The 17,639-nt window shown below is 42.9% G+C and overlaps 2 protein-coding genes across 8 annotated transcripts in view; both read right to left on the bottom strand.

Moving 5' to 3' along the window:
• LOC135547065 (regulator of nonsense transcripts 3A-like) overlaps positions 1–333 on the bottom strand; it is a 37,764-nt gene extending 37,431 nt beyond the window's left edge. For all 4 annotated transcript variants that reach the window (XM_064975672.1, XM_064975673.1, XM_064975675.1 and 1 more), the window contains exon 1: positions 116–333. In XM_064975672.1, coding sequence (XP_064831744.1) covers positions 116–256 — 141 coding nt within the window. In that variant the 5' untranslated portion in view covers positions 257–333. The remainder of the gene's footprint in view (positions 1–115) is intronic.
• Positions 334–4,602: 4,269 nt separating this feature from the next.
• The window catches only part of LOC135547064 (cell division cycle protein 16 homolog), a 42,365-nt gene continuing 29,328 nt past the window's right edge, over positions 4,603–17,639 (bottom strand). For all 4 annotated transcript variants that reach the window (XM_064975667.1, XM_064975670.1, XM_064975669.1 and 1 more), the window contains 5 exons: positions 13,856–13,919; positions 11,620–11,681; positions 10,453–10,588; positions 10,185–10,293; positions 4,603–5,464 (listed from right to left, as the gene is read on the bottom strand). In XM_064975667.1, the coding sequence (XP_064831739.1) occupies positions 5,205–5,464; positions 10,185–10,293; positions 10,453–10,588; positions 11,620–11,681; positions 13,856–13,919 (631 nt within the window). In that variant the 3' untranslated portion in view covers positions 4,603–5,204. The remainder of the gene's footprint in view (positions 5,465–10,184; positions 10,294–10,452; positions 10,589–11,619; positions 11,682–13,855; positions 13,920–17,639) is intronic.

Genomic DNA, 17,639 nt, shown 5'->3' with positions numbered 1-17,639 from the left:
GATCGTTGCATGGCTACGCATCCTTCTCGCGTTCGCTGTCTGTGGTGCTGATTATCTTGCTCCTCATATCTGCGATCGATAGCAATAACAAACCCACCATCAGTGCTCTGCCTACCTTAGTAAAGACCTCCTTCTTCTCTTCTTTCTGCTTTGAGTTGACGGAGACGGCGTCCTGTCCCCTCGGAATATCTCTGAATTGTATTTCGACGACACTTTCCTCCCTGCCCCCGGTCATTAGGTCCGTTTCAGACCTCATCTTTCTCCCTCTCCTGTGGAAGTCATTTTCCCCTCGCGAGAGTTCCAAGCTGAAGAGCTCTGCTCGAGCTGGTGCTACTGTGTTTATGCGGTGCGCTATCTTCTCGGTAATCACACACCATTCACGGAAATTATTTACGTATGTTTTGCATGAAAAAAAGGCCTATTGGAAAACACCTTGTTCATATAATAAAGGACGACCTGTCCCAAAATAAAAATTATTTGGTTCAATTAATTCGGCTACAATAGTTTATCATTAAACAGTCTACAGGTCTGAGCTGCGAATAGGCGTATATTATTTCGATTGGCTGATCGGTGGTGTGCAGATTAGTGAGAGAGTAGTGTATCAAGCCTTATAAAACTGTCACAACAGAAGTTAAACGTGATCACCTGTGTTTTATGTAGATCTCCAAACTATGAGGTTGAAACCGATCACTGCCTGTTCATGTTGGACGGTTCTGACTTAGAATATATGGACAACTACAAATACCTAGGTGTCTGGTTAGACTGTAAACTCTCCTTCCAGACTCACATCAAACATCTCCAATCCAAAGTTAAATCTAGAATTGGCTTCATATTTCGCAACAAAGCATGCTTCACTCATGCTGCCAAACATACCCTTGTAAAACTGACCATCCTACCAATCCTCAACTTCGACGATATCATTTACAAAATAGCCTGCAATACCCTACTCAATAAATTGAATGCAGTCTATCACAGTGCAATCCGTTTTGTCACCAAAGCCCCATATACTACCCACCATTGCGACCTGTACGGTCTCGTTGGCTGGCCCTCGCTTCATACTCGTCGCCAAACCCACTGGCTCCAGGACATCTACAAGACCCTGCTAGGTAAAGTCCCCCCTTATCTCAGCTCGCTGGTCACCATAGTATCACCCACCTGTAGCACGCGCTCCAGCAGATATATCTCTCTGGTCACCCCCAAAACCAATTCTTCCTTTGGCTGCCTCTCCTTCCAGTTCTTTGCTGCCAATGACTGGAACGAACTACAAAAATCTCTGAAACTGGAAACACTTATCTCCCTCACTAACTTTAAGCACCAACTGTCAGAGCAGCTCATAGATTACTGCACCTGTACATAGCCCATCTATAATTTAGCCCAGACAACTACCTCTCCCCCTACTGTATTTATTTTGCTCCTTTGCACCCCATTATTTCTCTCTACCTTGCACATTCTTCCACTGCAAATCAACCATTCCAGTGTTTTACTTGCTATATTGTATTTACTTTGCCACCATGGCCTTTTTTATTTTTACTTTACCTCCCTTATCTCACCTCATTTGTTCACATTGTATATAGACTTTTTTTCTACTGTATTATAGACTGTTTGATTTACTCCATGTGTAACTCTGTTGTTGTATGTGTCAAACTGCTTTGCTTTATCTTGGCCAGGTCGCAATTGTAAATGAGAACTTGTTCTCAAGTTGCCTACCTTGTTAAAGAAATGTAAAATAAAATAAATACAAAAATTGTGAAATTGATGATAAGGCCATTTTAGTGTACAAGCTATTTGAAAAGACCATCTGAAATGTTCAGCCTGTTTTGGTGGGTTGGCAGCCTGGTTTCATAGACTAACATAGTAAATGTAAATCCGGGACACACAAATTAATATGATATGTAACCATACCAAATGTAACATAAAACCGGTTACTTAAGGCAAACACGAAAGTAGGGTCGTTGGTCTGGGTGAGTGTATAACACAAATGTCCAGCAACCCAAATGTTGCGTGGTCAAATCTCATCACAGAACACTTTTAGCTAATTAGCAACTACTTACTACTTTTTAGCTATTTTCCCAACTATTTAGCATGTTAGCTAACCCTTCCCCTAACCTTAAACCCTAACCTAGCTAACATTATCCACCGAGCTAACATTAGACAAAACACATTGTAATTCATAACATATCATATGAAATGGATAGATATAAACAAATGTATAATTACAATACGAAACATATCATATTACATTTACTCGAGTCCAGGTTGGGGATGGAGCTTTGACCTCCCAGTAGTTTATGGTCATGACCTCACCAGGCAGTAAATAGTTAATAGACCAATAAGAGAGTTCCAAACCTATTTGCCAATAACATATCGTTTTCAGGTTTCCCTCTCCCAGACAGTCCTAGCAAAATTATTGTTTGATACATTGCTCTTGCTAAGAAGCTATTTGTTTCTTTTAGACCATTTTGATAGTTTACAAAACACAGTAAGGGACTTAATTGTTACCCAGAAATTTGATATTGAAGTAAAAACGGCTACATGGGGCCTTTAATAAACTGTTTTAAGAAATGCTGTGTCCTTTCCCGGGACATTTTTGGCCATGAAGGATAACGTCAGTGACATTCATAAGGGAAATCAACATTCTCAAAGTTCTTCAGAAACTACTTTTCTTGAGATCTGGACCTCAGTGCGCCAACCACGCACTTCATTTTGCTTGCAGAGTCCTATAGTATAGACAGTATAGACGCAAATCTGTCTCCGCAGATTGTCCGTCACCTCTAGCCGCATGTGGGACTCTCATCCCCGTCAGAGTCGCTGTCTCTCTCGCTGCAGCTTGGCTTGAGGATAGAGTGTGGCAGGCAGAGCGGGCTGGCAGTGGTTGCAGTGGTGAAAGTGCTCCACGCGTCCGGGCTCGAAGGCTGGCTTAAAGACCGCCCATTGCTGTCACGGTACGGAACTGCATATAGAGGAGATTAACAGTAATGACTATAGCAAAGTGACCACTCACAGGTGTCTGCACTGGCAATTAATTGACATTCATGTGTCCAAGCCATTTAACTGGATTTTATTTGAGCTACTAATACCTTAACACATCAGCCTAAGCACTATATTTTAAGCCACCAATAAATTACAATTAACAATGCTGCAATACAAAAATAGGCTACATTATCCCCTTACAATGCTCTGTAAGTACTTTGAGATACCATGAGAAGAATCAACATGTTACTGGTGGCTACTTATAGTATAGTACCCCGTTATATATACTTTCTTTCCCCAAACCTTCCGATAAAGTCATTGAGTGACAATCCTCTCACCACTGAGGAAAGTCTGTTTGCCGCTGCTGGTCTCCAGACAGAGCTGAGGCGAGGGTCTCTTCGGGGTAGACACGGAACTCTTGAGACTGGGGACAAAGGTGGAGCAGGTGTCCAAGTCCCGACACACCCTGTCCTGGGTGTAGGTGATGGAGGACTTAGACGGAGTGCAGCCCATCACTACCCCTTCTGCTTGCTGCTGCTATACTCCATGAGGAAAGGAGCACTCTACTGCACGTGTTCTGCTGAGAGACTGAGGAGAGGGTGAAAGAGAGAGAGGGAGGCGAGTAGAGTGCAGTGGGTGAGTTATGTGTGTGTGTATGTATGAGAGGGGGATAAGTGGAGGAGTTGAGTGAGAACTCTGGTGGTTGTCAGGGGCGCAGCTAGAATCCTTGCTTTAGTTGTCAGGAAGGCGATCGAGAGTAGTAACCAGCCCTCATTTGAAGCAGCACAAGGAGAAATATCAGAAATTAAACATCACTCCTTCCTTCCATCTGACCTTTAAAGTGTGTGTGACGTTTTGCCTTGGTTCTCCAAAAAGATGGCGTCACAAAGACCCCCAAAACGTGCTTTTCTCGATTACATGGCTGTGTGAGTAGATTTGAGCACTATATCCTGACAGCTCTTGAGATGTAAAACAAACACACTGAGCATTACTTTCCACGATGGTGAGGAAGTGGTTAAGTAGGGACCAAATAAGGGCATGGTACGCTTTGTGACAATCATTGGGCTTGGCTGCTTGAAATGAATGGAAATCTGACTGCCCACTTGGTTGATCGACCAAGATCATTACTTGGAACAGGAACCATGGATTTAGTTTCTATTCGATTCCATTATGCATTTGTCTCGGTCCTAACTTCTGTTGGGAGTTCCGCAGAGATGCACAAACATCAACCATTATTTATGAAACTGAAGTTCAAGGGGGCTGTGCATAATGTGTAGTGCGTCGACTTAAAATGAGAGTTTCTACCATCAAATTGATGTAGCCCTGTAGGTGTTGCATAATTACACAATATTGATAACGCAAATAGGTTGACACAATGTACTGTATAATTACCATATCAATAACACTGGGGGAAGATTAAAATACTGGGGTCTGTTGACAAACTTCACCGCTCAATGCTTTGTATTTTCATGACTGACATACCTGAGTGTTATTACACAAGCATTTTTGTTTAGGAATTTAAGTTAAACTCAAGGGACAATTGATAACATGAGATCATCTCCCTGTCAATGCTTTCGAGTATTACTATCAAGAGACAAAACTTGCCAGGATTACAATGATCACAGAAATAAATATAAAAAGATAAATGCATGGTTTATTGTAGGAATTACCAACAATATTTTCATCAAAAAGTTCTGGCATTCAGACAGTTTTGTTTATTCAAAGTAAAAAGCCACAGGTACGCATCCCACATGTTCCTGCTAGGAGGCAGGGATACGGGGCAGTCAGTTGGAGCTCAAAAGGTGTTGCGGCTGCATTAATTCTGTTCAGTCAAGCATCCGAGGACAATGTCTCTGCTTTCCCCACTTCTTCAACAAACTACCTACCTGAGGCCCTATTCCAAACCAATCACTCACCCCACATCCCTGGGCCCTTGGGAATCTGAAAGGACTGGATTACTGGGAGCAATATTAATTCAGCCGCAAAAAAAAATAAAAAAATTTACTATACGGTAGAAAACCAGTTCGACTAGAGCTCAAATTTATGCTAAAAACTCTGCCTTACATTCTATTAAGCGAGACCCAGGTTGTTCCCCACCGCTTCAGCTACACCAATCCAATCATTTCAAATCCCAAAGAGAGGAAGTCGACAAGAAACCTAAAGATAAGTGCCAAAGGTCTGGTTTAGAATTGGTCCCACAACTGGTCACTACGACGATCATGTCATCAGTGACATTACGTGCTGGTGTCCGACATCGAGGTCTCAAGCATCATGTCGCTCTCGTACATGTCACACTCCAGGGGCAGCGAGCGCCGAAGGGGCGTGTCCAACGAGGCCTTGTCCTGATTGGACGGCAACGTCTCTAGGACCATGATGTCGCTCTCCTCCAGAAGTGGCGTGGCTCGAGCGTCACTGGGTTCCGTTGACATGTTCAGCATCTTCATCAACACTGGCGTGCTCAGCGTTCCACGGACTTTGTCCTTTATGTCCGTCCCTGAAAGACACATTACCATTAAAATGCTGAATGTACCATCAGTGTTCAAGTCTGAACTACCTTGTTCTTATAGTCAGTCTGTGAAGAACTCCTTGCTCCCTCAGCCATGAGCTGTGGCATCACATCGGTGAAAAGCTGCGCGTACGCGCACACACCTCTCAATCCTTCAGTTTCCAGCCTAGCTACACTGCAGCACCTTTCAAACATTATCCAGTGTTCTTTCCCTATATTTTGAAGTTGTGTGCGTTTATGAAAACATGAGTATTTCTATATGTCATAATATCGGACCGTATTATGGCGGTTGTATATATCGCCAGTTATAACTCCCTGCAACCTTCCATCATGTGTTAGCTTGCCTTGATCATTTATCATTGTCAGCCATATTCTAGCTACACTATATGATCAAAAGTATGTAGAACTTGTCGAACATCTCAATCCAAAATAATGTGTATTAGTATGGAGTTGGTCCCCCCCTTTGCTGCTATAACAGCCTCCAAGGGCTCTATGCAGGCCGTCAAGTATTTCCACACCGATCTCGACAACCCATTTCTGTATGGACCTCGCCTTGTGCACGCACGGGGGCATTGTCATGCTAAAACAGGAAAGGGCCTTCCCCAAACTGTTGCCACAAAGTTGGAAGCACAGAATCGTATACAATGTCATTGTCTGCTGTAGCGTTAAGATTTCCCGTCACTGGAACTAAGGGGCCTAGCCCGAACCATTATTCCTCCCCCACAAAACTTTACAGTTGGCACTATGCATTGGGGCATCCATCAAACCCAGATTCGTCCATTGGACTGCTAGATGGTGAAGCATGATTAATCACTCCAGACAACGCGTTGCCACTGCTCAGGAGTCCAATGGCGGCAAGCTTTACGCCACTCCAGCCGATGCTTGGAATTGCGCATAGTTATCTTAGGCTTGTGTGCGGCTGCTCAGCCATGCAAACCCATTCCATAAAGCTCCCAACGAACAGTTATTGTGCGGACATTGCTTCCAGAGGCAGTTTGGAACTCAGAGGTGAGTATTGTAACCGAGGACAGACACTTTTTATTTGATACGCTATGCACTCGGTGGTCATGTTCTATGAGCTTGTGTGGCCTACCACTTCGCAGCTGAGCCGTTGTTGCTCCTAGACAATTCCACATCACAATAACAGCACACCGGGGCAGCAAGGCAGAAATTTGACAAACTGAGTTGGCATCCTATGACGGTAACGCATTGAAAGTCACTGAGCTCAACCCTACCGACAATGTTTGTCTATGGAGATATCATGGCTGTGTGCTCGATTTTATACACCTGTCAGCAACAAAGTTGTACTCCTCTAGCTCCGCGTTTTCCAGCACCTTCAAAGAGCCAAATCCAAAATTTGAAGAAGTGTCCATACTTTTATACAGTGCCTTGCGAAAGTATTCGGCCCCCTTGAACTTTGCGACCTTTTGCCACATTTCAGGCTTCAAACAAAGATATAAAACTGTATTTTTTTGTGAAGAATCAACAACAAGTGGGACACAATCATGAAGTGGAACGACATTTATTGGATATTTCAAACTTTTTTTAACAAATCAAAAACTGAAAAATTGGGCGTGCAAAATTATTCAGCCCCTTTACTTTCAGTGCAGCAAACTCTCTCCAGAAGTTCAGTGAGGATCTCTGAATGATCCAATGTTGACCTAAATGACTAATGATGATAAATACAATCCACCTGTGTGTAATCAAGTCTCCGTATAAATGCACATGCACTGTGATATTCTCAGAGGTCCGTTAAAAGCGCAGAGAGCATCATGAAGAACAAGGAACACACCAGGCAGGTCCGAGATACTGTTGTGAAGAAGTTTAAAGCCGGATTTGGATACAAAAAGATTTTCCAAGCTTTAAACATCCCAAGGAGCACTGTGCAAGCGATAATATTGAAATGGAAGGAGTATCAGACCACTGCAAATCTACCAAAACCTGGCCGTCCCTCTAAACTTTCAGCTCATACAAGGAGAAGACTGATCAGAGATGCAGCCAAGAGGCCCATGATCACTCTGGATGAACTGCAGAGATCTACAGCTGAGGTGGGAGACTATCCATAGGACAACAATCAGTCGTATATTGCACAAATCTGGCCTTTATGGAAGAGTGGCAAGAAGAAAGCCATTTCTTAAAGATATCCATAAAAAGTGTCGTTTAAAGTTTGCCACAAGCCACCTGGGAGACACACCAAACATGTGGAAGAAGGTGCTCTGGTCAGATGAAACCAAAATTGAACTTTTTGGCAACAATGCAAAACGTTATGTTTGGCGTAAAAGCAACACAGCTCATCACTCTGAACACACCATCCCCACTGTCAAACATGGTGGTGGCAGCATCATGGTTTGGGCCTGCTTTTCTTCAGCAGGGACAGGGAAGATGGTTAAAATTTATGGGACGATGGATGGAGCCAAATACAGGACCATTCTGGAAGAAAACCTGATGGAGTCTGCAAAAGACCTGAAACTGGGATGGAGATTTGTCTTCCAACAAGACAATGATCCAAAACATAAAGCAAAATCTACAATGGAATGGTTCAAAAATAAACATATCCAGGTGTTAGAATGGCCAAGTCAAAGTCCAGACCTGAATCCAATCGAGAATCTGTGGAAAGAACTGAAAACTGCTGTTCACAAATGCTCTCCATCCAACCTCACTGAGCTCGAGCTGTTTTGCAAGGAGGAATGGGGAAAAAAATGTCAGTCTCTCGATGTGCAAAACTGATAGAGACATACCCCAAGCGACTTACAGCTGTAATCGCAGCAAAAGGTGGCGCTACAAAGTATTAACTTAAGGGGGCTGAATAATTTTGCACACCCAATTTTTCAGTTTTTGATTTGTTAAAAAAGATTGAAATATCCAATAAATGTCGTTCCACTTCATGACTGTGTCCTACTTGTTGTTGATTCTTCACAAAAAAATACAGTTTTATATCTTTATGTTTGAAGCCTGAAATGTGGCAAAAGGTCGCAAAGTTCAAGGGGGCCGAATACTTTCGCAAGGCACTGTATATATTGTGTGAATGTTACAAAGTTGTACTCCTCTAGCTCCGCGTTTTCCAGCACCTTCATGGATGTCAGCCATAAAGAGCTGTTACTAATGACTGTATATAAACTCAGCAAAAAATGTCCCTTTTTAAGATCATTAGTAAAAATCCAAATAACTTCACAGATCTTCATTGTAAAGGGTTTAAACCACTGTTTCCCATGCTTGTTCAATGAACATTAATTAATGAGCATGCACCTGTGGAACGGTCGTTAAGACACTAACAGCTTACAGACGGTAGGTAATTAAGGTCACGGTTATGAAAACTTAGGACACTAAAGGAGGCCTTTCTACTGACTCTGAAAAACACCAAAAGAAAGATGCCCAGGGTCTGTGCTCATCTGCGTTAACATGCCTTAGGCATGCTTCAAGGAGGCATGAGGACTGCAGATGTGGCCAGGGCAATAAATTGCAATGTCCGTACTGTGAGATGCCTAAGACAGCGCTACAGGGAGACAGGACGGACAGCTGATCATCCTCGCAGTGGCAGACCACTGAGGGCTTGTAGGCCTCTTGTAAGTCAGGTCCTCACCAGACATCACCTGCAACAACGTTGCCTATGTGCACAAACACACCATCACTGGACCAAACTGGCAAAAAGTTCTCTTCACTGGCGAGTCAAGGGGTGATGGTCGGATTCGCGTTTATCGTCGAAGGAATAAGCATTACGCCGAGGAGATGCACTGCAGTACTTAACACAGCTGGTGGCCACACCAGAGACTGACTTTACTTTTGACCCCCCCCCCCTTTGTTCAGGGACACATTACTCGATTTCTGTCAGTCACAGGTCTGTGGAACTTGTTCAGTTTATGTCTCAGTTGTAAATATTTGTATGAACATAACAAGATTCTACATGTTAAGTTGGCTGAAAATAAACGCAGTTGACAGTGAGGACGTTTATTTTTCTAAGTTTATAATAACCATGATATCAAAGTAAACTTGGAGTCCGGTGATATGGTGCGTTCCTCCCACTACGACTCAGGCAGGCATGCAGTATTTGGCTACAGATTAAATTAGCTATGATGAAATTCACAGGGTGGCGAAAGTGCACGGTGAGGACCTTGATGCTCCTTTCCAATAAATATCGAGGCTCTTCTTCTGGTGACATTATGATCGATGCGGAGCTGCCATTTGGCAAAAATAATCTCTTTTGTTCATAATAATCTCATGTTGGCTATACCCGCACTGTATCTGCGAGCTGTTGGCTCGATCCCACATGCCGATACCTTTGGGCACATTCGCTATATAACGCAACATTTTTTGTGAAGAAAATGTGATGGAAAACCATTCACTACATGGGTATTTCACCACAAAAGTAATTTTATGTGCACTACATCACACACAGCCTTTTATGAAAACATCTATGGTTTGAAAAATGCATGTAGATTTTACAATATTCACATGAAAATCTGTTCGCCAATTGAATATTAAAACAGCTATAGTGTGGAAATAGCACATTTTTAGCTGCACTGCCCCTTTAACATGTAATTCACCCACAAGGCACACGCTAGCAACTAGACTAGGAAAAAGAAAAACCGAAAACATAAAATCAACAGTTGCCTTGTATCAAATCTGATGGTTCATTGTTAAAAATACAAATGCTATTATTTTTTGTTTTGTTTGTATAGGTGTTCTAACACGGGTTGCAAAGTAGTTTTACCCATGTAGGAAGTTTGACCTATGTAGGCATCCGTGTCTCCAATGTACATCTCAATGCAGTGGCCGAGCATCGTCACAGAAAACGTGTCATCTCTTTTAAGACCGAGTGCCTGTCAAAAAGAAGCAAAACTCAATAGTTGTAATAACATACAAAAAATGTATAGCAAAATGTATTCAACATATCACATGGTCATGTCAATGGATCCATGTCAATGGATTTAACATTCAAATAAAGGAACAAAAACACCCAAAAACTGAATAACCAGTACCGTGTGAAAGTAGTCGATGGCGCTCTCGAAGTCTCCCATGAGGCTGTGCACATATCCGATGACCGAGTAGGTCGAGGCGTGCTGAGGGATGAGAACCAGGGCCTGGCGGTGGTACTCCAACGCCTGGTCATACTTCCTATTGGAGGACAGAACAAAATAACCAATCAGACATTTCTCCCAGAGCCAATCTAGAGATCTGCCTGGTCTGGGTGTGTTCCACAGGAGGTTGGTGGCACCTCAATTGTGGAGGATGGCTGGAGCAGAATAGGTGGAACCATGTGTTTGATAGCGTTCCAGACATTATTATGAGCCGTTCCTCCCCTCAGCAGCCCCCTGTGGTGTGTTCAGAGATCCAAAATAAGAGGTAAACACATCTTCCTCTCTCAGACCCGTGTCCAAATAGTAGTAGTTTTCAAATTCACCACATAGGAAAACAGCCCATCATGTTTTGTACAAATCAAATACTGAACCATGTGTATGTCATTCGCAGGAGTTTGACTTAAACTGATTCAATCAATTGGTCAGTACACACTGCAGTTCGGTTAAGAAGCCTTTATTAAAATAAAAACAAAAAACATTAACTGCAAGGTGCAGATTACCAAATATTGCCCTTTACATAAAGTACCCAAACCTTTTCAAAACCTCCACTTGTACCGCAAAGCCTCTCTCTAGATCTGCTGAGTGGCTCCTACGCATTATTCATGAACAGATCTGTGCATGAATACTCAATTAGAGACCTACTTATACAGAAGTACTGAGGAGAGCAAGTGTGTCTCTCTGAAAATAGTCAGAGGAGAGAGAGGTCCTATCATCACCTCAGGCTCGCCACCTGAAATACCACTCAGGTTAATTTTGGATCCCTGTCCTTTAACGTAGTACCTGGAAGACAATCGATAAATGCCTGCCTACCCATCCCATAAGTGTGATGAGAACATGGAAATTACAACGATGGCATCATAGGAGAGCTACAAGAGCTCCTTTCTGTTCAGTTCCATCCCCTCAAAAGATGTCACAAAGCCAGCTATAAATATTCTGGATGAGCTAAAGCTAGCAAGCTTCAGTTTGCTCCACATTTCAGCTCAGGATTCATCCATATCACAAAGGTGGATATCTAACCAACACCTTCCACATGTTGCACATGGACAACCCAAGAGGATTCATACTCACTTAAGTTTTCGACAAACGTGACCCAGGTTGTTCAGGAGAGGCTCCCACTTGTCCACGGTCACCTGACAAATAAAAAAAACGAAATCATGGCAAAAGAGGAATGTTTGCATTGAACAGAACTCTAAAACTGAATCTTACAACTTAACGATACTGGCTGCCAGTTCTTAACCCTCATACTATCGACTGGTAACCCAAAGGTGGTTTATTCAATTCTTAAAATTGACCAGGTCATTAACAACTCTAAATAATGTGTTTCTGTATCAATATGGACTTAAATATTCAAGACCTTTGGGGTCATTTTGACCTGTCACCCCCCCCCCCCAAATAAAAATATAATTATCTGACTATAGTTATTTCACAGATATTATTTGAATCTAGGTTTCTCTGGAGACATAAGATATCACCCAATGTGTGTATTGTCTAAGAAGGCAAGTCATTCTAGCACAAATCTAAAAACACATCTTTATTTGAATCCAGGAGTCTCTGGAGACCTAATAAGTTATCCATACCACCACAAGAGGGTGAAGGGGGACCTGTATAATTGATTTTGACTAGATAGCCAGAACACCTGCAGTGATGATGCACCTTATGTAGCCTAGTGGTTAGAGTGTTGGAATAGTAACCGAAAGGTTGCAAGATTGAATCTGTCGTTCTGCCCCTAAAGGCAGTTAACCCACTGTTCCTAGGCCGTCATTGAAAATAAGAATTGACGTGTCTAGTTAAATAAATATTTGTAAAAAAATAATAAAAATGTACGCCTATGGTTATAAGTATAACCATGAACAAAATTTAGCCTTGAAATTAAAAGTGTCAGTACTAAGAATACCTGGTAGAACTAATACAGAAACCAGCTACCCTCTATATGAACACAGTGCTCTAGTCATGTGTATTCTCAAAAAAAAAAGCTATTTTACAGGAAATGTTAAAAATACCAGAATTCCTATAATATTCTGTGTGTGAGACTTGTTATGGTATTTGGGTTACTGTACATTTGTTTGAAGTGACTGAGGAGTTTGACATGCTTTTTGAAACGTCCTACAGTAGGCCCTACCACTCCCAACGTCTAACTAGCAGAGATGCCAACACTGCCCGTAGGGTAAGTACATGTTTTAAAACATGTCTTATTTTAACTAGGCAAGTCAGTTAAGAACAAATTATTATTTACAATGACGGCCTACCATGGCCAAACCCTCCCCTAACCCAGACGACGCTGGGCCAATTGTGCGCCGCCCTATGGGATTCCCGATCATGGCCGGTTGTGATACAGCCCGGGATCGAACCAGGGTCTGTAGTGATGCCTCTAGCACTGAGATGCAAGGCCTTAAGAGCGCTGCGCCACTCGGGAGCCACAAAATAATATATCTTTATGAGCATATAACTTGTACTTGCCAACCTACCTTACCCATTAGAATTGACCCCTAACTTTTGCACTCATCTCTCCTGTCCAGGTGCCATCTCCCTCTGTTGTACATAGGGCTGGAGTATGGCCTTACTAACAACTCTAAACTGGCCGAGCGCTTCTTCAACCAGGCCTTGAGCATCGCACCAGAAGACCCCTTTGTCATGCACGAGGTGGCCTTCCAGAACGGAGAGTAACATGCGTATTATTATTTTTGCATGGTCTCTGCACACTCACACTCCACCACAAACAATCACTCACAAATATACTGACTACACACACACATACCCAATCAGCAAATACCTGATACTCTGTTTATCATATATCCTGATGCCTAGTCACCTTATGCTTATACATATCTACCTCTATCACTCCAATATCCCTTCACATTGTAAATATGGTATTGGAACTGACTGACCGTGTGTGTGTGTGTGTGTGTGTTATGCTTGCTTTCTCGTGTTAATTTTATTTCTAGTGCGTTTTTGTTGTTTTTAGTATTACATTGTTATTGGGCATTTCACCATACTTGTACATGGGACATTAAAACGTGAATGGAGAAAATGTATATATTTTTTTACAGAATATGCAAATTAACTGTAATTGTGCTAAAAGTCTTCTGGTAATTTTGATTCTCCAGATAACATTAATACATGTCTTCTACTGTTTTAAAAACAATTTTGCTATGATTGTTGCTTTTTCCCCCAATAGTTTCTTATTGGAGTCAAAGTGAACCCATTTGGTAATCCATGCATGGAAAATATGTTGGTCGTATGATTAAGTCCCAAAACTTAAAGGTTGGAGCATGATACGTGGCACTCGATTGAAATGAGCAGCTACCTCATTCCCAATGGCTTTGATCTTGTCCATGGCATCCAGGAACAACTTCTCGGCTGTTTTCCAGCTGAAAAGGGAAGAACCGAAGACATTTCAGCTAAATCCACACATGAATAAATAAGTAAAAATAAGGCAATAGTACCTTTCACACATCGTGTCAGCCTGAACAGTACTGTGCTCGTTCAAATTGTCTTTTCAAATGGTCCTTTCCAGCAACTATGGTGGACACGTTGCCAGGTACAGCTGTTGGATAATCTTTTCCCGACTAAATAGACAGAACCCGTGTTTTTAGTCACAACCTAATCTCTGTTAACCCAGAAGTAAAATTTTACGTAATTTGGTCAGCTGCGTCTAAGAGTTCGAAGTTCAGATTTCCGGCAAAGATGTCGCGACCCTCACAAAAGGAAAAGTACTCAGCCAAATGTGTGCACGTGGAGGTATTCTACATCATGTTCGGGTGCACGTGCGTGTCTGTGTGTGAGTAGAAATACACATTATCCCAGTATGTGTTCGGGCCAGGATGATGCCAGTATCGCGACACTCGTTAGTATCGTGACAAGGAAAAAACAAGAAGCAAAATCTACTTCAGGAAAACAGCCCATTGTTACACATACATCAGGGATTTAAAGGACGAAAGACATTGTTCTGCTTTGTGTTTTCATTTTTGACATGGAAAAAATATTGCAATACTGGTATCATCTTAAGTTATAATGTCCCATGTACAAGTATGGTGAAATGCGAAATAATGTAAATTCTAAAAACAACAAAAACACATGAGAAAGAAAGCATCAGTCAGTTCCAGTAGCATATTTACAATGTGAAGGGATGTTGGATTGATAGTTGTAGATATGTGTAAACATAAGGCATCAGGATAAACAGTTGAAGTCGGAAGTTCACATACACCTTAGCCAAATACATTTAAACTCAGTTTCACAATTCCTGACATTTAATCCTAGTAAAAACTCCGTCTTAGGTCAGTTAGGATCACCACTTTATTTTAATAATGTGAAATGTCAGAATAATAGTAGAGAGAATGATTTATTTCAGCTTTTATTTCTATCATCACATTCCCAGTGGGTCAGAAGTTTACATACACTCAATTAGTATTTGGTAGCATTGCCTTGAAATGGCTTAACTTGGGTCAAACGTTTTGGATAGCCTTCCACAAGCTTCCCAGAATAAGTTGGGTGAATTCTGGCCCATTCCTCCTGACAGAGCTGGTGTAACAGAGTCAGGTTTGTAGGCCTCCATGCTTGCACATGCTTTTTCAGTTCTGCCCACACATTTTCTAGGTCAGGGCTTTGTGATGGCCACTCCAATACCTTGACTTTGTTGTCCTTAAGCCATTTTGCCACAACATTGGAAGTATGCTTGTGGTCATTGTCCATTTGGAAGACCCATTTGCAACAGAGCTTTAACTTCCTGACTGACGCCTTGAGATGTTGTTTGAAAATATCCACAATTTTCCTACCTCATGATGCCATCTATTTTGTGATGTGCACCAGTCCCTCCTGCAGCAAAGCACCCCCACAACATGATGCCGCCACCCCTGTGCTTCACGGATGGGATGGTGTTCTTCAGCTTGCAAGCCTCCCCCTTTTTCCTCCAAACATAATGATGGTCATTGTGGCCAAACAGTACCATTTTTGTTTCATCAAACCAGAGGACATTTCTCCAGAAGTTGCTGAGCGGCCTTTCAGGTTATGCCGATATAGGGCTGGTTTTACTGTGGATATAGATAAAGTATCTTCACAAGGTCCTTTGCTGTTGTTCTGGGATTGAGTTGCACTTTTCACACCAAAGTACGTTCATCTCTAGGAGACAGAACGCGTCGCCTTCCTGAGCGGTATGACGGCTGCGTGGTCCTATGGTGTTTATACTTGCGTACTATTGTTTATACAGATGAACGTGGTTCCTTCAGGCGTTTGGAAATTGCTCCCAAGGACGAACCAGACTTGTGGAGGTCTGGTTCCGGGTTGGAGCGAGCGGTCGCATCTACACTTCGGTCCGCAGGTAGTATAACTTTTCATTACATTTTCATTACATTTCATTATAGTACAACGGTTTGATTTGTCTAATCTTAGCAATTTCTTCTTAGCCGTCTTTGTATCAAAGATAATTGCGTAATTATCGTATTTCGTCGTCCTAACGCAGTCTACACTGCTATCTGCACAGCAGCTAGCTAACGTCCACCGTCTACTAGCACTGTAGAAACTATTAGACTCAACTGAACGACTCGATTAGTGTAGTGTTAGCTAGCTACATAGTTGTCTTTGCTGTCTTCGTATCCAAGATAATTGTGTAATTTAGAGTGTGTAGACTTAGAGTGATTATCTTAATTTACCGAGGTTAGCTAGCCAGCTATTTGTCGTCCTTAACGTAGGAGATACTGCTAGCTAGCTAGCCAACAGCTAGCCAACGTCTACCGAATTGAACTTCAACAACCCGGTCAACATTCCGCTTCGCTCCACAGGTAGTATCACATTTTCATTTCACTTCATTACAGTACAACGGTTTGATTTGTTTGATCGTAGCTAGCTAGCTACATAGCCGTCTTTGTATCTAAGACAATTGTGTAGTCTGGAGCGATTTTCTAGGTTAGCTAGCCAGCTATTGTCGTTCTTTCAACGTAACGTAACGTAATCAACACTGCTAGCTAGCCAGCTAGCCCCCGAATAGCAGCACTGTAGAAACTATTACACTCGACGGAACGACTTGATTAGTGTAGTGTCACCAACGCAGCCACTGCCAGCTAGCCTACTCCAGCAGTACTGTATCATTTCAATCATTTTAGTCAATAAGATTCTTGCTACGTAAGCTTAACTTTCTGAACATTCGAGACGTGTAGTCCACTTGTCATTCCAATCTCCTTTGCATTAGCGTAGCCCCTTCTGTAGCCTGTCAACTATGTGTCTATCTATCCCTGTTCTCTCCTCTCTGCACAGACCATACAAACGCTCCACACCGCGTGGCCGCGGCCACCCTAATCTGGTGGTCCCAGCACGCACGACCCACGTGGAGTTCCAGGTCTCCGGTAGCCTCTGGAACTGCCGATCTGCGGCCAACAAGGCAGAGTTCATCTCAGCCTATGCCTCCCTCCAGTCCCTCGACTTCTTGGCACTGACGGAAACATGGATCACCACAGATAACACTGCTACTCCTACTGCTCTCTCTTCGTCCGCCCACGTGTTCTCGCACACCCCGAGAGCTTCTGGTCAGCGGGGTGGTGGCACCGGGATCCTCATCTCTCCCAAGTGGTCATTCCGTCTTTCTCCCCTTACCCATCTGTCTATCGCCTCCTTTGAATTCCATGCTGTCACAGTTACCAGCCCTTTCAAGCTTAACATCCTTATCATTTATCGCCCTCCAGGTTCCCTCGGAGAGTTCATCAATGAGCTTGATGCCTTGATAAGCTCCTTTCCTGAGGACGGCTCACCTCTCACAGTCCTGGGCGACTTTAACCTCCCCACGTCTACCTTTGACTCATTCCTCTCTGCCTCCTTCTTTCCACTCCTCTCCTCTTTTGACCTTCCCCCCCTACTCACAAGGCAGGCAATACGCTCGACATCATCTTTACTAGATGCTGTTCTTCCACTAACCTCATTGCAACTCCCCTCCAAGTCTCCGACCACTACCTTGTATCCTTTTCCCTCTCGCTCTCATCCAACACTTCCCACACTGCCCCTACTCGGATGGTATCTCGCCGTCCCAACCTTCGCTCTCTCTCCCCCGCTACTCTCTCCTCTTCCATCCTATCATCTCTTCCCTCTGCTCATACCTTCTCCAA

The sequence above is a fragment of the Oncorhynchus masou genome, chromosome 10, assembly GCF_036934945.1.
Source record: "Oncorhynchus masou masou isolate Uvic2021 chromosome 10, UVic_Omas_1.1, whole genome shotgun sequence".
NCBI lineage: Eukaryota > Metazoa > Chordata > Actinopteri > Salmoniformes > Salmonidae > Oncorhynchus > Oncorhynchus masou.
This window is presented reverse-complemented; position numbering and strand designations above follow the sequence as displayed.